Source organism: Orbicella franksi, chromosome 2 (assembly GCF_964199315.1).
Source record: "Orbicella franksi chromosome 2, jaOrbFran1.1, whole genome shotgun sequence".
NCBI lineage: Eukaryota > Metazoa > Cnidaria > Anthozoa > Scleractinia > Merulinidae > Orbicella > Orbicella franksi.
In genome coordinates, this window is record NC_138146.1 from 1,566,235 (window position 1) to 1,589,297 (window position 23,063).

At 39.4% G+C, this 23,063-nt stretch overlaps 3 protein-coding genes across 4 annotated transcripts; 2 read left to right on the forward strand and 1 right to left on the reverse strand.

The window, feature by feature from the left end:
* Positions 1 to 51: 51 nt before the first annotated feature.
* LOC145475153 (putative pre-mRNA-splicing factor ATP-dependent RNA helicase PRP1) lies at positions 52 to 9,534 on the forward strand. Of its 2 annotated transcripts, XM_081455222.1 has the most exons (13): positions 52 to 265; positions 885 to 1,074; positions 1,632 to 1,816; positions 2,227 to 2,359; positions 2,858 to 3,103; positions 3,602 to 3,856; positions 4,217 to 4,475; positions 4,820 to 5,011; positions 5,389 to 5,511; positions 5,812 to 6,002; positions 6,938 to 6,988; positions 7,466 to 7,584; positions 8,021 to 9,534. In XM_081455222.1, the coding sequence occupies exons 1-13, from the start codon at positions 186 to 188 to the stop codon at positions 8,124 to 8,126; spliced, it is 2,130 nt and encodes a 709-aa protein (XP_081311348.1). In that variant the 5' UTR covers positions 52 to 185; the 3' UTR covers positions 8,127 to 9,534. The 2 variants fall into 2 exon arrangements, 1 of the variants encoding a protein (XP_081311348.1); XR_014046072.1 differs by lacking the exon at positions 8,021 to 9,534 and having other exon boundaries at positions 6,873 to 6,988; positions 7,466 to 7,564.
* Positions 9,535 to 9,633: 99 nt separating this feature from the next.
* On the reverse strand, positions 9,634 to 18,348 carry LOC145475174 (uroporphyrinogen-III synthase-like). The gene is made up of 9 exons (XM_081455223.1): positions 17,134 to 18,348; positions 15,899 to 16,007; positions 15,006 to 15,077; positions 14,776 to 14,850; positions 14,324 to 14,401; positions 13,653 to 13,736; positions 12,579 to 12,664; positions 11,943 to 12,035; positions 9,634 to 10,420 (listed from the first exon to the last, which is right to left on the reverse strand). Exons 1-9 carry the CDS (start codon positions 17,197 to 17,199, stop codon positions 10,283 to 10,285), a joined length of 801 nt encoding a protein of 266 aa, XP_081311349.1. The 5' UTR covers positions 17,200 to 18,348; the 3' UTR covers positions 9,634 to 10,282.
* Positions 18,349 to 20,587: 2,239 nt separating this feature from the next.
* On the forward strand, positions 20,588 to 22,443 carry LOC145467483 (uncharacterized). Its single transcript, XM_081451043.1, has one exon. It carries the CDS (start codon positions 20,682 to 20,684, stop codon positions 22,062 to 22,064), a length of 1,383 nt encoding a protein of 460 aa, XP_081307169.1. The 5' UTR covers positions 20,588 to 20,681; the 3' UTR covers positions 22,065 to 22,443.
* Positions 22,444 to 23,063: the final 620 nt, after the last annotated feature.

The window sequence follows — 23,063 nt, forward strand, 5'->3', positions numbered from 1 at the left end:
GTGTTTGTGGGAAATAATACCATATTTAGCATGCTATACGATTGCAAAGCCTTCTGGGAGAGTGATCGATAACGCGTGTCTTTCACATTTCTTTACCGGCGAAACTCATGGAGGAAGTTTTGCAGTCGTAAACCAGTTTTTGCGAAGCTTTTGGAGGGTAATTTTCGCTTTGATATCAGGGTAAGATGTCAAAAAGAAGACTGGATGTCGATGGCAACTCTTCCAATTCAGTCAGCACCGCGAAAAGGATTCGAGAAGAGTTGAGGTAGGCAAGCGGCATTGTGCAGAGGGTGAAATTGGCAGCTGTTGAATCTGCGGAAAAAGTGAAAGTTTCTGCTTGAATAACTGCCTTTGCTATTCCATAGGTGTGTTAAATAAGTCTGTGACTCACAGGATCCCGCAAACTGGCTAAAGTTTACTTTCAATTGCTGCTGTGGTGTTTTTTCAGCACGGTACTTTTACACGTACAATACACAGTCAGTTCCAAACACCTACGGAATGAAAAAAAAATTGATGGAAGCTTTACTGAAGTTTACAACCATTTTTTTCTCTTCCATTAAGTTTAATAGTGCAAAATTGACTTGTTAATAATCACTTCTAACCATTTGTTAAGAAATCATACATTCAGTGTCCTAAGTCAAATTATTAGGTTGCAATTCCATGAAATAAAAGTGTTAAGCTTATGTAAGCCTCCATCCACTCGCTCAGAATTTTCCTTTCTTTATTTTTACTTTCGTTTGATAATGCTGAGTCTACTTGGTTTATTTTAATATATATTTTGTTTGTTTTGTTGTATTTTATTTTTTCTGGTATCTTAATCTAACCTTGTTGGTTTTTTTTAGCTGATCTAATGTGTTGTTATTTTCTTTCTCCACTTTTATCAGCAATCCCAGTAATCTACGTGGAAAGATCAACCCCTTCAATGGCAAGCTGTTCTCAGACAGATATTTTGACATTCTTAAGAAGAGAATTGAGCTGCCAGTATGGGAATACAGAGAAAAGTTTATGGAGAGTATGAAAGAGCACAAAGCTTTTGTTCTTGTTGGAGAAACGGGATCTGGGAAGACAACACAGGTATATAATTTACAACGTACCTATCTTGTGACAAACCCGAAATATGTCGTTGTCTCGCATGTGGATTTCTCTTACGTAAGTGGGTTTGTGTGAACAACTCCTACATGTTCACTGTACACCACTAAACATCATTGTGCCGTATTCTTGGATGGACACTTTACTCTCACAGTGCCTCTCTCCACTTAGGAATATAAATGAACACTTGCCAACTGTTAGGGCAACCTGGCACAATTTGCGGTTCCTGAAAATAGCCAGGCTCACCCCATGCATAATCTTGGAAATTCAGAGGATAACCAGTTTTGTAAGGGAAACTTTCCCCCAGATGGTCAAACCAGGCAGGCAAAATCATCCTGGCACCAGTTAATTTACCTGGTGCCTGGCCCTTAATGAAACCCCAGGGGTAATGTATGGGAGATCAGAAATAGTGACACTCCAGTGAGAAACTAAACCAGACTTCAATGCAGGTGTGAATTAGTTATCCTGTTGTTTACACGAAGTGAAAAAGTACATGAATGAATAACTCATTGACATATGATGTAATGAATGACATATTGCAGATTCCTCAGTGGTGTCTTGAAACTCGCATGGACAAGCGCAAATGTGTTGCCTGTACTCAGCCCAGAAGGGTAGCTGCCATGAGTGTTGCTCAGCGTGTCGCTGATGAACTGGACGTGATGATAGGTCAAGAAGTTGGGTACACCATTCGATTTGAAGACTGCACCAGTCCCAGAACAATACTGAAGTAGGTATTTACAGTTTAGCAGCCCCTTGAGAAAATTACCTAATCAAATAACTAATATTTCACTAACAAGGTGTTGTGTTCTAGTTTGTTGTAGTTTGTTCTGCTTGTGAAAGATGAACATATAGTGCATGTAATTGAAATTATGGAAGTGTTTAAATTATACCAGAGAGAAAACTGCATAATTTGAAGTGACCCGATTTATATTATTTTTCTCTCTGCTGATGCAAAATTGCATCAGAGACTTGCACTACATGTAGTCTACACTTCAATACCAATGATACAGGTTTCAAACTGAAGAAAATCTTGTAGGAAGAAGGGAATTATAGGCATTTCTTTGCCGATACAATACTAACCAACTTCTACAAAATAGGAGAAGCATGTCACAGTTATTAAGGATTGTTTTATTTTAGGTACATGACAGATGGTATGCTGCTACGTGAAGCTATGACAGATCCTTTGCTGGATCGTTATGCTGTCATTTTGCTTGATGAAGCTCACGAGAGAACTCTCGCAACTGATATCCTCATGGGTCTACTGAAAGAGGTAAACATACAGTGTACAAGCTGACATTTTCAGTTACTTTTATTTATATACAAGGAGATGGATGGTGGGTGGTACAATGATCGAACTGAAGGGTTTTAGACTCTGGATACAAGTCATAGGTGTAGGCTTGGGACTTTGACGTGGTGTGTTTATTTTGTTATGTTCTTTGGCAACTTGACAAAACCTCTCACCATGCATAAGCATAAAGGGTTGATAACCTGCTACTGAGTGGTATTGTTTACCCATTGAGTGTCAGGGCTCAAAAAATAGTGCCGTACTTGTCTTCCTGGGCAAGTAGATTTTCTTGCCCGACAAGTGATTTTTCATTTTACAGGCAAGTCATCCACCAGCTAAATCAGAGCAATAGTAAACCAAGACTTGCCCAGGACATGAAGCAAAATTTTAGAATTCAAGTTTCTTGTCAAGCCCTGGATATACCTTACTCACAGAAACAACACACCAAACCAGCGTCACTTCTCACATCATTTTTCTCCACAGGTCGTGCGTCAAAGACATGACCTCAAGATTATTATCATGAGTGCCACTTTAGATGCTGGAAAGTTTCAGGACTACTTTGATAAAGCTCCTCTCATGACAATACCTGGACGGACACACCCTGTGGAGATCTTCTACACCCCTGAACCTGAGCGAGACTACCTGGAGGCAGCCATAAGAACAGTTGTACAGATTCACATGTGTGAGGAAGTGGAGGGTGACATTTTGCTCTTTCTCACTGGGCAAGAGGTTTGTTCCAATGTCATTCTAAGTTTGATGAATCCTGTTCAAGTGTTGGGATTCATTCACAGCCTTAAAGTTTAAAACCACCATTTACGGCATAATAAACAGGACAATATAAAATTACTGCTCAATACAGGTAGCTTTCATTTGAATAGTTGCACTCTAGCTAAGTGTTTCAACCACAGACTTTCGAGTTAGATACAATGTACATGTAGAACCAGTTTGTACAACATCATAAACACTCCAAATGCTCAAAAATAATTTTTGAAAGCATTTATTTGAATTGTCACTCACTAGGATAGCATTCTCTGACTTGTGTCCTTAAATGTTTAGACTGTTTTTCAAGGCTTGACAATTAGCAGCTCTAGGTGTAAATATACATTCAAGGATGTGAAGATTCTCCCAGTTTAAGATCTTGAGATTCAACTGTGTATGTTATGATGTCTGCCAATCTAACTATGGCACATCATCAGCACTTCAAATTACTTTGTTCCCTTCACCCAGGAAATTGAAGAAGCTTGTAAGAGATTAAAGAAAGAAATTGACAACTTGGGTCCTGAAATAGGAGAGCTACGCTGCATTCCCCTGTACTCCACACTTCCTCCCCAACAACAGCAACGCATCTTTGACCCTGCTCCACCTAAACGACCTAATGGTGCCATTGGTCGCAAGTGTGTTGTATCAACTAACATAGCTGAGACATCCCTCACAATTGATGGTGTTGTGTTTGTTATTGATCCTGGATTTTCAAAACAAAAGGTTTGTTTTACATACAGTGTAGCTGTAATATCCTTATCCTAAGTAAAAGTTCATGTGTAAGTTTGTGGTTGTCAAGACTAATGGCTCAGACAAACAGCACAAGTTCTGTAGCAAGAAAAAAATTATCTTGTTCAAGGATTGCTTCATGCACTACAACTGAATAGAATGCTAGCAATAGATGGATTTATTTGCTCTCCAGCTACTTTGAGGGTTACATGTAATTCTGTTGTCCAAGAAGACAGTGTAAAGACAGGGATGTTCACTGTACATGCAGGCGAGCACACTAAAAATGTACACAATATTGTTATAATCTGAGCACTTTTTACCTTTGATTGTGATCATTTTTTTATGTAAACACAGGTGTATAACCCTCGCATTCGTGTAGAGTCCCTGCTAGTTTCCGCCATCTCAAAAGCCAGTTCACAGCAGAGAGCAGGTCGTGCTGGCCGTACCCGCCCTGGCAAGTGCTTTCGACTCTATACAGAGAAAGCTTATCAGAATGAAATGCAGGATAACACGTATCCTGAGATCCTAAGGTCTAATCTCGGTACTGTGGTACTGCAGCTTAAGAAGCTGGGCATTGACGACTTGGTTCATTTTGATTTTATGGATCCTCCTGGTAAGTTTTGTACTTTGCCCAGCAAGTGATTATTAAATAATGGACCATTTTGGTATTCTGCTGTGACATTCCTTTATTCCTTCAGGCTCCTAGTCGAGCAAAGGGTGCGAATTCTCTGCTGTACTGGATTACAAACTAGAGATACTTGCAATAGGCCAAGTTTGTCAAGTTATTATTCAGTCTAGCACTGAGGCTTGGCAGGGGGAATCATGTCTGAAAGGTTTTAGTGATAAACAAAATTAATAATTTATTTTTGTTATTTTCACTAAACATTGGAACCAGAGGGGCTCGGCATTCGTTTTGGATTGTGATAATGATTATTTTCCGGTGTCATCTTTCTCTAGCCCCTGAGACCTTGATGAGAGCTCTTGAGTTGCTGAATTATCTGGGTGCCCTTGATGACAACGGAGATCTGACATCGCTTGGTTCCATGATGGCAGAGTTCCCCCTCGACCCACAGCTTGCCAAGATGGTGATTGCCAGCTGTGATCATAACTGTTCTAACGAGATCTTATCCATTACTGCCATGTTGTCAGGTAATGTCAAGTGCATCAGTATTTTAACACTGTGATGTAGGAAACATGCATTTGGCATCACTAGCTATTATGCTTTGCAGGGGTTTCATTAACGTTATCAGCAGGAGGGTAACTGGGTTTTACAAGCAGGCAAAACGTTTTGAACTGGACTTCTGTATACACTGATCAAAGATCAAACCGTGAAATTAATGCTACTTTGGTGTCTTGGTATGGTTTTGCCCAGAATCAAAATGGTACCTGAAGATGCCATTTTATTTTAGTTCTGCTTAGTTTCTGTGCTCGGCTTAACTTTTTATGGCGGCTGACATAAAATAATAATTATTGTTGTTATTTTGACAGAAATTATAACATGATTATATTCTACTAAAATTCCTTAGTTCCTCAAGTGTTTCTGAGACCAAATGAAGCAAAGAAAGCTGCTGATGAAGCAAAAATGAAGTTTGCTCACATTGATGGAGATCACCTCACCTTGCTGAATGTTTACCATGCTTACAAGCAAAGTGAGTTGGACATGCAGTACCATACTGCAGTCTACACTATACCATTCAACAATTAGATGCTGAGCTCAAGATTTCTTTTGCGTGATAGTTGACAAGGGCACAGTCCAAGTAAACTATCATCCATAGAAATCGAAAGCAAATAATCTAATTGTTTTAGTATAAATCTACTAGTTAATCATTCTGTCACCTTTTCTGTTGGTTTTTACTGCCGTGAATTAAAGAGCCAACAACAAAATTTGTATTCCACACATCAGGATGTGACTTTTTTCAGTTACAAGTTTGCTTCTCCTTTTCTGTCAGACCATGAAGATGTCCAGTGGTGTTATGACAACTTTATTCAACAACGATCACTTAAGTCTGCAGACAATGTACGGCAGCAGCTCACCAGAATCATGGACAGATTCAACCTTGCACGACGCAGCACCGACTTCAACAGTCGCGATTATTATGTGAACATCAGGAAGGCACTTGTGACTGGATTCTTTATGCAGGTACCGTAACAACTCGTAGACCTTAGTGAAAATGGCTTCAGTCTGATATCCCTTTGGTCTGCAACTTTTAAAGGAAAGCTACTTACTTCCCGTGGCTGAAATCCTTCAAACCTTGCTGAAAGCCATTTTGTTAAGGGCTGCCCTTTTTCTTTACTCTGTAAATGAAAACTGCTTTCTCTGACATACCAGTACATGTATATATAGGGTACTGCACAGGCTTGAATCTAGGATAATGTGGACCAATTTCCAAATCAACCAGCCCAAAAGGGGCAAGCTTCTAGAGGGGTCTGGGCTATCTCCCTTGGAAATGTTTTAGATTTTAACTCAAGTCCCCTTTCCTGGGTTCTTGGGTCATTCTGAAAAGTCCTACCAATTTCTGTAAAACGGTGGAAACAGATATGGATCCATGCCACAACATCCTCATTACAATCTTCAGTAAAAGTACAAGTAATGGTAAAAGTATTTTACTGATGGTGTAGGGTGCAGAAAACTACAGTTCACTTACTATTTCCTGCATGTAAACCATAGCAATACAAAGAAAAAGAATAGGAAAATTAAACTGATGTGGTGAAAACCGCGAGTCTTAAGGAGGGTGGTTCATTTTACTACCTATCAAATATCTAGTTCCAAAGTATTGAGTTTGGTTGTTTGCTGCACCTTAAACTAATAATATCTGCAGTTAGGGGAACAGAGACCTTTTTAGACTGAAATCTCGAAAAGAATGAACCTGTCTTTAACCACATTCATCAGCCATATTGCAAAGCCTCTCATACTGTTTTATGATTAGACACTGAGGAGATTCAAAACTGTTTGGACTAAGAGTCATAAGTTCCCCTAACTGATCTAGTAATTTTATTTGAGGTGCCTCAGATATACTGACCATAAAATCTGTGAATCCCAACTTGCCCCTCCACATTACTGTTCTGATGAGTTAGGTAGCTCATTTGGAGAGGTCTGGACACTACTTGACAGTCAAGGACAACCAGGTGAGTTGAACAGCAGACTGGCAGCAGTTTTAGATTATTATTTATTTTTTATATCACTATTGTTCAAATCAATATACTTCATCTAGAAGAAACACCCAATCAGTGTAATATTCCAGATTGATTCAGGTTTTTGAGAACTGATGAAGACTGATGAATCAAGATAACAAGCATCTCATCTTACATTGCTAACATTAACTTATGTTGAATACCTTAAACATTTGTATTCAGAACAGGGTCTACTGCTCTCCTTCCTCCCTGTCCCTTGTAAGTAAAACTTATCAGCTTTCATAGTCTGTGGATTAAATCATCCAGGATTTTTCCTTATAATATCAATACCTTATCACACTCAACAGTGGAGGATATCAATTTGATTTATCAGCAAATTCTCATTACTACAATTAGAAGAAATGTATGGCTATTGTTAAGGAGAGTTGCTATTTTGATCTTGCACCTGATTAGTGCTTATTCACTTTTCAGGTTGTACAACTGCATCCATCTACTTGCTTGGATCACAAGCCTGAGTGGGTGCTGTACAATGAGTTTGTCTTGACAACCAAGAACTACATTCGAACCTGCACTGACATCAAGGCTGACTGGTGAGTCTTGAAAGCATATTATATAGGTACAGTGTTTTACTGGAAAATACACTATTTGAAAAATTCATACGAAACTATATCCAAAACCCAAGGCATATTTTAAATATCCTCACCAATGAGAATATTGATGACATCATTTCTTGCTTTTTCACAGTTGTTTTTTCAAACAGTCAATTTGTTTGTATGATAAAAAGAAACTTGCATGGTGGCTGAGAATATGAATTTTATTTTCAAATTGTAAAAACAATATTTTACAAACAAGCACAAAGAGTTTATGTACCACTTGAAAATAATATTCATATCTTTGCACCGCCATGCAATGCCCTCTATGTATAATTATCATCAGTAAGATACCACACAACAGTCAATCGCAGTCACTTCTGTGGAATTAGTGTGTTCATTTGAAGTTTGTTACAATCAATTCCCTTTGTTTCAGGCTGGTGAAGATTGCTGCACAGTACTATGACATGAGAAACTTCCCCAACTGCGAGGCCAAGCGTGTACTGGAGAGGATCATTGAAAGATTACAAAAGAGCAGATAAACCTGCCGAGCTATCACTCACTTTGATTGTGAAGAAAGAAAAAAACATTTCACATAACTTTGAAATCAAGACTATCAAGATATTGGCCTGCACCCAGGTATCTACACCTGTTTGCTGGAGGAAAACAAGAGAGATGAAACATCTGATACACAGTCACTTTGTTTATCAGGTTTTCTATGAGTTAGAGACTAACTTGCTTCTTCAGATGTTTCTTAGAAAACTCGAAAATGTTACTCAACTTTCTTTGCATGGTCATACTTTGTAACAGTCTAGCAATGTTTTATTAGCTTCAACCATGCCGCCATGTTTGCATGCATGTAGCTGTACGCGTTCCAAAAAGCTGGTACTTTTATAGTCTGTAGCTGTAAATAGTCTCTTTACAACTATGTGTCACAGGCTTGTACAACTTAGTTTAATAAGAAACAAAACCTTTATTGATGTTTCCCTTGTTTGTGAAGTATCCAGAGGGTAAACCTTGAAACTTCTTTTTGTTTTTCGTTGCTTTGTTTGTTTGTTTGTTTGTTTGTTTGTTTGTTTGTTTATTATAGTTTTTCCCCTCCCAGTGGTGCATACATAGTACAACCCGATATGACGACAAGGAGACATTTCCATATAGCACCGTATTTAATTATGAATACAATTTATGTCATACATGTTACTGTACTGTCTTCGGACGAGACTCGCAAAATTGTGTAGATAATTAACTTTGGGGTTATACAGAAATCTTGTCGACGGGAAATGAAGGAAACGTGCTGTTACACGATTTCTTCATTTTCGTAGGCAATTTATTTATCGAGTTTGTTGTATGTGTTGTATTTGCATTGCTATCTTGAAATTGAGTAGTGACAAGATTGTAGCCTGCGTCGCAGACGGAAAACGCGCGGTAGGTAGCGTCTTCGACGCGGGCTACCAAATTGTTGATTAATAGATGTTAGCAGATGGTGTTCTGTGAATTTCTGCAATAAAATTGGAAGATAATATAAATTTTGTGTGGTGTGTTTTTCATGGCATTTTCGAATGATGCAAAGGTCATTTTGTACATCACAGAGGTACCTATTGCACAATGGAACTTTTTAGAAGGTCGACACACGTGTGATATGCCGGTTTTGCAAAGTTCTGTTGTGGGGACAAAATGTCGTCCCCGCAACATGTTGCATGAAATTCAGCTGGTTGTCATGAACAGGGACAACATGATCTCAATTTTCAATATATCGTGTGCTCTGCTCTTGCAAACTGTCTCCGCTAGTGTGCACCATGCGTCTTATGGGTTCACACGAAGGAGCTTGTCCCTACTTCACTTTCTCGCAACATGTCTCTCAGTGTGTGTGTGTCGATCTTTTAAAGTTGGGTCTGTATTTTCATTTACTCTACTTGCAATAAGAACACGCCGTCTATACTGATAAAATTTAATGTAATGGCCCGTGTCATCGCTTAGCTTCTCGAGGAATGGCTGGCTTGAGAATGATTTTAAAACTCTTGTAGAGCGTAGAAGATAAAAATACAGCTGTTTGTGTCACTTGTTTTCTTTTATCAACATATGATTAACAAACTTTTATTCTACATTACTATAGGCTGGTGTTTACTAGCACACAAAGCATAAGCAATACGGGGAGATGTAGATAAAAAGCCATTTCCGAATTGCTTTTAACCTCTGTGTCAAAACGAGTCCTGGTAAACAACCTTTCATGTGGAAATAAGTTTTTTGCAAGACAGTGAACGTGCAAGTAAATCTCATTTCTATATGAAAGGTTGTGCACCAAGACTCGCTTTGAAATAAAGGAAAGAGCAACACGGAAATGGCTCATTGGCGCCTTTAGGAAATGTCCTAACAAAACGTGCTACTTAGCAGCACCTTACTGCGTGTGAGTACGCTCCTGAGGCTGATGTTTATGGACCAGTGTAAACCAGCCTCCTCTCTCTGCTTCAACTTGGTGAATTATAGAGTTGCTATGAAATAATTATGTGTTCTGTGTCCATTAACCAATCTACGACTCGTGTTAGTATTTGACCAATTGTTATAGCACCTTCCCTAATCACTTGGCACTTTGGCAATAAGCTATACACACCTAAGATACTTCACAATTACAAATTAATAGATCAGTTTTGTCCTTTATCCACCCCATCACCTGCTATGCAGGGCATGCTGGGAGCGAATGTCAACGCTCTTCGTCCTCCTTCGCACTGTTTATGATACATTGTACCAAAGCTTGTGCGTTGGGTTGTTCACTGACTGCTGTTACATTCCATCCTTTGGTCTTCATTGCTTCTGCTGTAGTTTTGCCAATCGCCACAAGCTGTGACAAAAGAAAGATGTTTACTGACTTCACTTTGTGATTGCCTTGCCCAGTTTCTCGCAGTCAGCCAGCCTATTTAACAGGGCCCGCGTGTTTCCGTCAGCAGTGATTCATCTTAAAAAAAAAAACTTAAATTGCACTGGCGTTAAGGGTCGTTAAGTGGATAAGTGGAAAATACCAGAAAATAACGCATACCAAAATCACCACGTCTCCGTCCCCGTTGTCCTATGCTTAGACCTTCCGTTCAGACTAATCCGTCACGAAAACGGAGCTTTTCGCAAACGCTCTTCAAACCTCAGGAATTTGAAAACGCTGGCTTTGCGTTTTACTGTGGACGGAGAAATTTTGAAAACGGAGCTTTTTAAAAACGACGTCACAATAATTTACGTGATTTTCCTCAAACGCAAATCCAAAATGACAGGTGAATGTTGCACTTTCAAATTTTTTCCAGCGTAGTGTGGACGGAAAACACTTGATACGTTTTGAGAGTGAAAACACCGGGGTAACCCAAAAACACTGACCCCCGGTCCGCGGACCCCCACAACGGACCTGGTCCGCGGACTACCCTACGGACCGGTCCATGGACTACCTCAACGGACCCCCTCTACGGACCACCCTAAAATAGTGTAAAAATAATAAATAAAGATTTCACTTATGGGTTGTCTAATAGATTCAGACTCGTGTCGGTGATTTTTCGAGTGTTACACTGCAAATGTAACAAACTTGGGTTTTTAACACCCCACCTCCCCCCCCCCCCTCCCAAAAAAAAAAATGCCTAAAAGCTGTTTTCAGCGTAAGGAGATGCCGATGGTAAGAAGGAAAGTTCTTGCCTTCCATTCGTGGCTCAATCTGGCTATGGAAGATATATTTTTAGGCCGTTTATTCTTGTTTGTATCCGTTATTCCGCTGAGTAAATTGTGAAGCCTGGAACGAGTTCACGAACCCACGGGAGGATGGGCTGAACAAATTGGCAGAGGGGAAAGAACACAAATTTCGAGGCTTCCCGGAGGTTTCCCCGTACGCGTCTTTCGTATACTTTATGGCCACAGCAAAGGAAATGGCAATGTGTAATTATATAAATTGCACCCGAACCTGAATCCAGGTCCGCCCATTTGCACAATGTAACGTTCGTAATTTCGCCGTCACGAGTAATCTCTTAGACAACCCGTAACTGAAATGTTTATTTATTATTTTTATTATATTTTGGGGGGTGGTCCGTAGAGGGGGTCCGTAGGGGGAGTCCGTGGACCGGTCCATAGGTAGTCCGCGGACCCGGTCCGTAGTGGGGGTCCGTGGACCGGGGGTCAGTGTTTTCGGGTTACCCGAAAACACCGTTTTCAAATTCCCCGGGGAAACTGGCTTTAGGGCGAAACGACCGCAATTCGTGTGGACGGGGCCTTGTGTGTCTAGTGTATGACTTCCTTCCCGGCTACAACGTCTTGGAAAGTTGAAGACCTCAAATGTCCGTTGGTCATAAAGAAGCCAGCAGGAAACACTAAAAGAAGCACAGTAATCAGTTAACCTTGACATTACACCATCCAGGAATGCTAGAAAGAATCTCTTGTGTTAAGTTAACTCCTGAAGGACTGAAAAATACGGCAAACGATGGAGCCCCCTAGAAAAAAGAGAAGTGAAAACAGAAATATAGCTTAACTATCAAGTCTTATCAAATACAGTCAGTCCATAAAAAATGTCTCACTAAGATCTCTATTCAACACTGAATTGTTGTACTACTATGAGCTGATAACAGAAAATGCAGATTGCAGACTGTTGATTGTCCAGTGAGGTTAATAGTACACCCCACCAAAATGTTTCGTTTCCCGTAGTCCTGACTTTCGTGAACGTAGATTTGTCGGCTGGTAGGTTACGAAACAAAAAGCCAAGATAAAAATATTGACAAGGAGATGTCGTTGTGACGATTGGTTCAGATTTGCAAAGCATATTAAACTTGGAAACTCGGAAACCTGGTTACACTACTGCAAGGAAAATTGGGTCGCGGTGCCGCGATGGGGCGTTTAACAAAACATGTATTGGCCTTATCAAGATTTATAGTGCGTCGCTGACAATTCACTGTCTTGGAGTTCACTTCATATTACAACCAAAAATCGAACTCGACTATTCCATGTAATTGGAAAGTAGCAAGTTGTCCCAAGATTACCTTTTCTCGTATAAAATCTTCCAAAGACTGCTTTATCTTGGAATCAGCGCATGTACTGTATACCTGAATACCGTCAAGTGCTATCTCTGCAACATAAAGACAAAATATAATCCACATTTACTGCCAACCAACTCAACAAGTGTAGTTATACACGTGTAGTTAAACTGGTTTATTAAAACAGTTGACTGTCTAAACAAGCGTCCGGTTTAATCCAACCATAAATGACTCGTAAATGGCGCACACTTGAGGAAAAAAATCCGGTAAGTAACAAAACCTGAAACCTGAGATGACATGGAGAAACACGATTCAAACTATCTGGCCATAAGGATGGTTTAATTTGCATCTCTCAATAATTTCTTAATTCCCAAATTATATAATACACAAGACATGGAGATTGTTAAGAAAATCAGTCCATATGTGGATCCTGAAGTAAACCCTCTGTTTGTCACTTTGAACAATAGTGCTCCGGGTTGTGATATTGTCGGGGAAAAGAGAGAGGCAAGAAAGCAGGTGAAGAAAACACAATGACAAGACAACAAAATGAGACACTGTACTGTTCTCTTTAAACTCATTTTTCCCCACAAGTACCAATCAAGAGCATTGTTCAGGGCACTTGCTTGGAAAACAGCCCAAATGTGTTTGAAATCCTGTACAGCTTCATAAAGTTATGGCGGCACTGTAAAGGTTGTCAGTCCAGTGGTGGGGAGGTGGGGAGGGGGGTGGTACTCACTTATAAAAGGGACAGGAGTACTCGTCATACCTTTTAGGGGTCAAAGAGTTGTTTTGGTACTTTTAAGGGTGTTGAGCCTCAAAAGCTCCACAGTGGGAGCCTTTAGCGATACCTTTTAGGGTATTGAGCTGAAAAAAGTCAGTGTCAGTTAATGTGTTGTTGAATTGGTACCTCTTAGAGTTGAAAAAAAATTTTCTTGAGCCACGCCAACAAAACAAGACCTTGGTACCTCTTAGGGGTTCTTTTCAAAATTTCCGACGAGGAAACACATCCATTTTATATGGGAGTTCCCCCACAGAGTTTTCAGATGCTTAGAACTGACATCCATTAACAATGTGTTTCACCTGCTTTGGCCATCTCACTTGGTATTGTCTCTCTTCTCAAGTTACCACATGGAAACAATAATGGACTACTGCTGGGCTTGATGGCTAAATAGCAATTGTAAACAGAAAAGAAACAATTAATCAACGATTTTATAATAAGTTATTTTAAAATTAATACTGGTCTAAGTTATCATCATTATCAGACATTATCGTAATTAGTGATAATCACGTATCAAGCATGACGTCACTGAAGGCCAAAATGACACCACACATTTCAAAATGTTGCCACCTTGAATCCCCTATCTTGGATTTCAAAAAAAATTTTAATAAGTCAAAGCGCCTCCAAAATGGATTTAAAATATCAGGGAAAATATAAGGATACAAGAAATGTACATGTAAAGAATAAAATTATCATAAAATCAAATTTGGAAACTAAATCAGAAAGTTGAATGGGTAAAAATTAAATTTGGTAAAACACCCTTCAAAATCATGGTTGCCATAGAACTGTCAAGTTATTTAATGAAACAAATGACACACCAAAACGTTTTTGTAACAAAAGATCAAAATCAGCACAGGGGGATTCCCCCCTTTCTCCTCCCAAGGCCAAAAGGGTTTGATGGATGTAAAAGTGTACATGACAAAAAAGAGAGAAACTGGCAAAAAAAAAAGGACATAAAGCACTGCAAACTAACACTGAAGAATGATTGGAACCAGAGCATCTGCACTGCCTGCGTCGTGTCCAGAACTTTCCAGTCCAAGCCTCTCACTGGCTGACAGAAATATAACAAAACTTAGTGATCGGCACAGTAAGTAGTACTTGTTATATTTAAGGAATAATTGTTGTTGTTTCCTATACATGGACCTTAAGTTAACTGCATTAGCTTATTATGAGACAATTGAAATACTAATTGACTGCTTACACAGATCTTTGCTTGTTTATTTTTTTTCAAACAACTGGTCTCTGTAGTTCTTAATCACATCCAGATGTAACTTCCTTTGACACTGACAAGTTACCCTGCTTTGTATTTATTATAATGCTGCAAGAAGACTTTAGGGTAGAAGGGTTAAAGTGATAGTTAAAAAAGTCTGTAACCACTTATAAGAAAAAATGCAACAAAAACTACAGCTACCTAGTGTAACTTACCAGCCTTTGCTGTAGCTTTTCCAACCACAAATATTGCCTTTTCTCTCCACCCTTTTACAGTCTCACATCTCCAAACTGAGGACAATAAACTATCGTCAAGTCACAACAAGAAGGTAAGGAACTACAAATAAATTTAATGTTAAAGTTTAAAGTTAAAGTTTAAATCTGAGACAAAAGTGACAATACCAGCAAAAATTACCCTTCACTGGGACAACAGAACATGCCCTCACCTTCATGTGATATAAAGTTAGTCACACAGAGCTCCATAGCTTCCACTGCACGCTGGCTTGTGAGAACCATACCTGCACACCACAAATTTTTGAGCAATTTATTTGATATCGCTAGAAACACTTAGCATTTATTTGCATTATTCAAATTAAATTAAAATTTGTAATCTCTTTGTTTTTGTTTTTCTTAAAGCTGGAAAAGCCTGTTGAACTAGTCAGTGGTAGATGCTGGTAGAGAATTCCAAATTTTAGTACCTTGATAGAGTGAAGGAAAAACTAGGGTACAGTCTTGGGAGGGACCTTTATTGAGTTCTTTAACTTTCCCCTCCCTTTATTCAAGCAAGGAATGTTTCACCTTCACTGTGGCACCCGGGGTGGGGGTACTCCCTATAATGGCCTATATGGGGAGGCTCTACCCGAAAGGGCTACCTTTTTGTGGCTTCAGGCATATAAAAGGGTAGGGATTTTGCAAGCTGAGGTGTATGAAAGGGTATGGAAATCTGTCATTTAATTATTTTTAAGGGCCTTTAATTAAAATATTTGGAACAGATGCACCTTATGGCTGTATCGTTTCATTTATTAGGCACTATTTGAAAATGACAAGAAGACTTGTCTTCCTTTTTTGGCAGTTTATTCATAATACGGGTTAGTTATGAAAGTATGTGAGAGGGGTTCCTTTTTTCATTTAAAGGTATACCAAAAGGGTACCTTTTCTGTCAAAATGGTAAACAAAAGGGTAAGGGGTTGGACAGCCTCCCTGTATAGAATTTTGTAGAGTACCCCCTGGGCTGTGGTACATGTAGCACCCAGGTCTTCTTCGCTTATAACACCCCCTTCTCCAACCCTGGAGGAAATTCTGCTGCAGACAAAGGTTTCAATTGGTTTTTATATAGTACCTTCATATTTACTTGGCTCCTCGAGTCTTTTAGTCAGCTCCTGTTGGTTATCAAACTTGAATGAAAGGACTGGAATCGAGAAAGGTTCAAAACCATGAGCCTGAAATTCCTGACAAATGAAGGAAAATAAATTATCACTGTAATTTAATTTAAGATGTAGCATATAATCCACTACTGAAGAAGAGCTGCATTTAACACTTGTAATTATTACAGTTGAATTACTATTATTTTTACATTACGTTTTACCATAAAAAAGTGGGGGAGGGAGCAGTCCCTACCCTGCCTGGTCCCTGATAAGATTGCATCATAAAGTAGAAAAAAAGAGTCACCTTTTCTCTAATTTCAGAAGAACTCAACTGAGTTGCAAGATTGATATAAGCCAGTCTCCATTTTGAAGAATAATGCAATGACTTACGCATTATCTTGCTGCAGGAAACATCCATACCCTCCCATGGAGGAATTTTCCATTTAAAACCCCAAACCACCCCCCTCTCTCCTATGCTCATCCCTCTGGGAATTCCAGTTTTGGTTTATACATAACTCTTATTAACTGAGCAGGGGGTCTGTATGGGAGAATCTTGACCAAGGTTGTGAGTACAAATGGCCGAGGTCAAGATTCTCCCATACAGACCGACTAAGCTCAGTTAATAAAATGTTTATTATGTGGCAAAAACTTAATTCATTCAACGTAACTGGTTTGCACTAGCTCACACTTTGATTGAGAATGGCAATGAGCTGAACTTAAAACTGCCAAAGTCCGCTCGTCCTCTTTACTTTTTTCTTTATATAATAATTTCTTGAAAACTTTCGGCTTTAGAGACCCCCACTCCCTTTGAATTTCCAATAACTTTCCTTGATGTAGGTATTTATACTTACTAGAAACACACGCTGTGCTGGGGAAGGGGCAGGGAAAGGTCAAATGCACATAATTTCAGGGTGAGGGGGGCGTGGGGGTGACATAAGTGCACCAAGTAATGCATCAGGTCCAAGTACATTTACTGGTCGACATTTTTGAACAACAAATGAAATATTAATACTCGGCGCACTTACACAGCATAATTTTGACAATTCTCTCACCCCTGGGCCCTGCTGAAGTAAGCTTATCATAGTCAACTTTTCGTAAGCTTGAATGTTTAGGGATTATATGTTTATGTATATGTTAACAATCACTTGGCAATACTGCTTAATTCTTTTATTTGTGTACTAGTATATTTACACCTAAATCTGTTCCTTACCTTATGGTATTCATCTTGTGCAGGCGGTGCAGTAGGGGAACGAAACAATGCAACCACCGGCGCCATATCAACAAACTTTCGAAACAGAGAACTTTTGCCTTCGTTATCTGAGTTGTTCCACCTTCAGGTCTTGGTCTGTGATATTTTCTTGATCACAAGGCGTTTTATTCCTTTGTTCGTTGATTTATCCCTCACGAAAAATAATTGCATATTTTCGGCCACTGCAGCCGCCATATTGGTTGGTCCGAAAGGAACTGGAGCCGAACGACAGCCTATTCTCGCCCCCATACCCTTTTCGCTCTCCGCCATAATGTATGTGAATTTTAATAGCTCAATTTGATATTTGCCTGCACCTAAGGATACAAAAGTAGACAGGAAAATAGTTTTCTGATCAAATCTAAGGTAGCTTTCCTGAAGAGTATTCTGTTGATTTTTAAATTATCCATATATTTTCCTGATTGAGGGAAACATGGTCAAAGCCTTCGAACTGATTTTACTGAAAAACGGGGTGAAGTCATTAAAAGCCGGCGACTGAAATGCTTTCACTGGTCAGATATCGAATGTTTGCAGATTATGAATGTTTTAGATTACGTAACAGAGACCGAGGTAACTGGGAAGGGGGAAATGGGGGCGAATAGAGGGGAACGTCGAAAGAGCTGAAGCAGTTTGGCCGATAACTAACTGTGTAACTTGGTCGAATACCATTTCGTGTTATCGGGAGGTGTCTGGAGAACTTGTCAAAACAGCGTTCAGCACAACAAGTCAATTGTTCACTCAAACGCAACTAAAACATTAGGAACACACTAACAATATAATGGTTCCCAAAACAATGATTACAAATATAGGCCCGTTTATAAAAGTTGATGTTGGCTCGTGCGGGCCGATATAAACGGTGTTATATCGTGAAGGGCTCTTCACGGCGTGCAGGGAGGCAAGAGTCTCACTTAACCTCTAGATTGAAGAGAAAACATTGTCAGGAAACAAACAGAGAACCGTGCATAGTGTGTGTAGATAACCAATACTGCTGTTTTTCTGTGCTGGTTTGTGAACGGTTAAGCGGCAAGTCGTGAAAATCTCAGCCGAATCTCTTTGATTTTGATGCTGTACTTGAGTGAATGGAATGCATGTAAGTAGTCTACAAAGCCTTAGAACATTCGTAATGGGTCATGTGTAATTTGCGCAAAATGAATATGTCTTTTTGAGTAAGTAGATTTCTTCGTGAAATCACAGTAATAGGCTTGAAAGAAGAGCAATATGTTTGAAAGTGATTATATATCAAGGGTAAAAATTGTGATACCTCTGTAATTCTTATGTTCAGTTGCTCTGTAACAGGAAGTTTTTTATGCATACGGAGGTTTCATCAAAATTCTTTACAATTTCCCGGTGAAGCCTTAACTTTTCATCAGTAAATTTTGAAAACGCGGCATCTACTACATGGATTCTTCTCCCGATAGTGATTGTTATTTTGTTCCATGATATGCACGACAATCAAATAAAATTCGCATCAATCGTGTCTTTTACTCTCAACATATATGCAAATATTTTCAAACTGATGGAAAGCAATGTGAAGATCGGCGCTAAAAATGCTTTGGGATTTGGCTGAAGAAAGCTCAGCTAATTTTTCGACGAGTACTAGCAGTCATCTATCTATCAAAGTGTTTTCTTTTTTATCTTCTCATGAACGTGTTAGCCGCGAAGAAAAACAGATATGAAGTGAATTTAAGTCCCGTGCATATAGTTTTTTTTTTTCTTTTACTGCTTATCATTATCATTTTTTCACCTTTAATTCTTGTGATAATGCTTATCAGCATACCGCCGTATTTACTTCTCTAAGGTATCCTGACTTTAAAGAAACCAAGAAAAAATACTCCTTAACAAAAATATCTATTTATCGTGTTTCCGAAAGTATTTGCCGATACAGCTGGATAAGATTCGGGGCCTCGGCGACAACCTCGCTTCAATTGAAGACTCGCTCATAATGAGACAAGCAGTGATTTTTATCAACCCTGGTCCTAACAATAAACAGCCCAAGTGTGCAAAATCAGTAATCGCACAATTTCCTCCTACACAGCGGGGGTCCAGTTTTAATTTGCAATTTGAACACTATCAGCTGCTAAGATATGAAAAGAAAATGAAGAATCTGTTGTGTAACATATAGCTGTTATACAATCGAACCGGATCAAAACGACGTATTTATCAGGTCTACAATTTACTTTGAAGCCTAAGTACATAAAAAATTCAGTCACTTGAAAAACTCACAAAAAGCCGCTAACCACATTTATATAATTTGAAATGATGACATTACTATGTCACAGGTTAGACCAATGGCTGCTAAGCACCAACTACACCGATATTTCTAAAAAAAAAAAACCTTTTTCTTAAAATGTTATCTACCATTGGCTATTTCTATCAATGAATACTCTTGTTAGATGATACATACTTGAGACCAGCAGCCGCTAATGGACTTGGTGCCTCGTTCTGGCACACGGCTGTTTTTCAGTACACTGTTGAAATCAGATAAAAAAAGAAACCTCAAGCAAACTAACGCAGGAAGTACTACTCGCAATAAAGTGTCATTTTTTTAACAGGATAAATTTCTTTTTGACTTTGTTCAATCTGACAGCATGCGATTATGCTTTTGACTTTCACACAAAGCAAAACCAATATAGAACTCACCTCAAAATTAATTAATTGGATGTTTTTTGTATATTTTTGACACCATTTCTCAAAGAACTTCCGCACGAAAACACTGTTAATCCTAATTGAGTCAAATTTTACAACCAAGTGATTCATATGGTAATATTAGCGGTGAAAACCTTATCTTAATTGCGGTTGCGCGAACTAATCGCCATATCGATCGCGTGCCACGTTTTTGCCTTTCCGCACTTCTGTTTCATGTTTGCCGAAAACTTCGCCGCTAGCATTCACTTAACGTTTGATTCAAGTAATCTTTAATGGCTGCCTCTTTTACCATCGGTTTAATGTACATGGCTGAATCCTGATGTACTGTACTTAACTGTAAAGTTTGGTTCATTTAGATGCCTAATAGTCCTGGTCGACATTTGGAGAAAGCTTGGCTACCTTGCATTGCAGAACAGCTTTTGAAGAAAAAACATTAGATCAACATTTGAGAAGGTAAGGTCGTGGTCTTTGCGTTAATCTCCTTCGAACAAGAGCGTTTTTACGTGGCTTTGCTGAAAATATAAATTCCGTGCTGATTTTGCTAGGGTTTGTTGAACGAAAACATTAATAAAACAAGAGAGGGATATCGAAAGTGATTGTCATGCCTACTTTCAATACATTTTTAAATAAGTTTTCCACCACTAAAGAAGTTAATTCATGGTATTTTGAGTTATTTTGGCCACTTACAAAATTACCTTTAAAGTTGAGCTGAAAATAATAGTTTCAGGAAACTAAGATAGAAAAACAACAGGATGGTTAAGGATGGAGAAGATTAATATGGTTATTACAAACGAAAAACTTGAAAAATTTAGGCTAAACTTTTTAAGATGCGCAAATCGTGACGTAGCTCCTTTACAGTTGTGTGAATGACATCTCGAATCATTTTGTTCTTTCATCTGTTTTCAGAAGGTGTTATTTTCATCGCCGTTTTCCTCTCTACTCCAACGTTTATCACAGTGACAGGAGCTCCAATTCAGCTGCATTCGGCAATGGTTCTCGCAGCTTCCGGCTCTAGAAGGCACACAGTCGCTCCTGAACCTGGTCCCGAGTGGCAAGTAGCCAGGCATCAGTGGGGATTATCTTGGCAACTACACTGGATAGGACTGGGTCTGGCGTTTGCTTTCCTAGCCTGCAGGTCCTTGTGGGCAGTAATTCGGTCTCCCGATGTCAATAGCCGTTTTGCTCGGAGAAACCTCTTCTATGCAATCAACTGGCTTCTGGTAGCACTGGGCACCACAAGGGGTTTGTATCTGATGCTTGACCCATACGAGTCAGGAGAAAACATCGCTAACTGCCCTTTATGGGTGGTCAGACCTCTTTTTGGCATCGCATTTCCCTGCCTCATGTCTGCATTTTGTCTTGTACACGTTGCTTTCTTGGAAGTGGCCAAGATTAAGCTCGTTTCGCCAAAACTCAGCAGCGTCCGTTTCATTGGTGGCATAATCCTCGTGCATTTTGCTGTTGTCGTCGTGTCGGATACAACCACCGCAATCCAAGCAAACAGAACAGAACTGTTAATTGTGTGCCAGTCATTCTTCATAATATGGGGCCTTCTTAACTCAATCTCATTTATTTACAGTGGGACACGAGTAGTGGTTAAAACTCGCAACATTAGAAATCGCATTTGTGACATGGAAAAGACTGAGTGGAATCTGCAGGTGCGTTCAGTTGATCAAGCTGGTGCAGTAACTGAAAAGCATGAAGATACAGCTAAAAGTCCAAACACACTAGAAAAAGATCGCAATGCAGACGGTTTAAGAGTCACTTACACTGTACAGCCACCTACGTTTGGTAATCATCTTACCGCGGACGCTGGAGACACCCTTGGCAAACAGGAGGTCTCGAGCCAGGAACCAAAATCTACCAAAAGAAAGAAACATTGTAATGCTACTTTTGCTCCCACCAGGAGAGAGCGTGCCTTGCAAAAAATTGCCAGTATCACAGTAATGGCAAGTGTTCTAAGCATTTCCTGCTGTGCTCTTCAAGTCTATTCCTTCTTTGGAGTTTATGGCGCCTATTCCACGATTGTGTCACCCAAGCCGTGGCCGTGGCTAGCATTCCAGACGTCCTTTAGGTTGGTGGAGCTGTCCATGGCTTTCATGTTATCTTACTGCGTTCTTCGCTCAGATGCTTGTTGTACACGAGGTCTACTTACTCGGTTAGTCAGCCTCAAGAGAGAAAAAAAGACTCGAACTCCTCGCATAAAAATAATCCGAGTCAAAGATCCAGTGCAGGGTGAACTTGCATAAAAGATGTCTACTTGATATGACTCGATCTCAGTCAACCCGGAACCTAATCCCGAGCGTACTCAACAAAGTTTTATGTTCCGCCCGTAGGGCCAGCCCCTTACTCTTTTGTATACCATTTTGACCGAAAAGATACCCCTCTCGTATAACTTTTATTGAAAAAATGTGCCTCATTCATAACCAGCCCGTATTATAAATAAATCGCCAAAAAAAAGAAGTCTTCTCGTCATTTTCATGTGGTGCTTAATAAATTAAATGATATAGCCGTAAGATGCGTCTGTTCGAAATATCTTAATAAAGGCCTTTTTAAATAACTAAATGACAGATTTCCCTACCCTTTCATATACATCCACTTGTGAAATCCCTGACATTTTATATGTCTGAAGCCTGAAAAAGGTATCCCTTTCGGGCGGACCTCACCGTATAGGCCATTATTGGGAGTACCCCCTGAACCTAAATTGGATGTCTATCACAACCACTAAAACAATTTCTAGAGTTTACGTTAAAACATTTAGAACCTAGCGCTACAAAGGGTCGAGCTAGTGTAAGGAAAATGAGCCGTGACTTTCAGGTCGATTAGCTATTGATGACAACTCAGCAATCTGCAGTTAATGCATCAACAAATTGTTCCCTTTCAATGAATAAACATTTAATCGTCGTTCTTTCTTTTTAGAAACTCATGACTATACTTTAATTTTTGGCCTGCATAGATAAAAGATATATCTGAGAGGATGCTGGTTAATATTGAAAAATAACTAAGACAGACACTTTTGGGACTCGTTGCTGATGTTGGTAAATATCACATTTACGACCTGGCTTCAATTCTCATGTAAAATTTCATTATGGTAGCTGAGTAATTAGCCCATTTCCGAATAACCTTTAGCCTCTTTCTCAAGGCGAGTCTTGGTGCCCATCCCTTCATATGAAAATGAGATTTCATTCACACGCAAATTGAATTCATCCTCAGATGAATGGTTGTGACCAGGCCTCGCTTGATAGAGA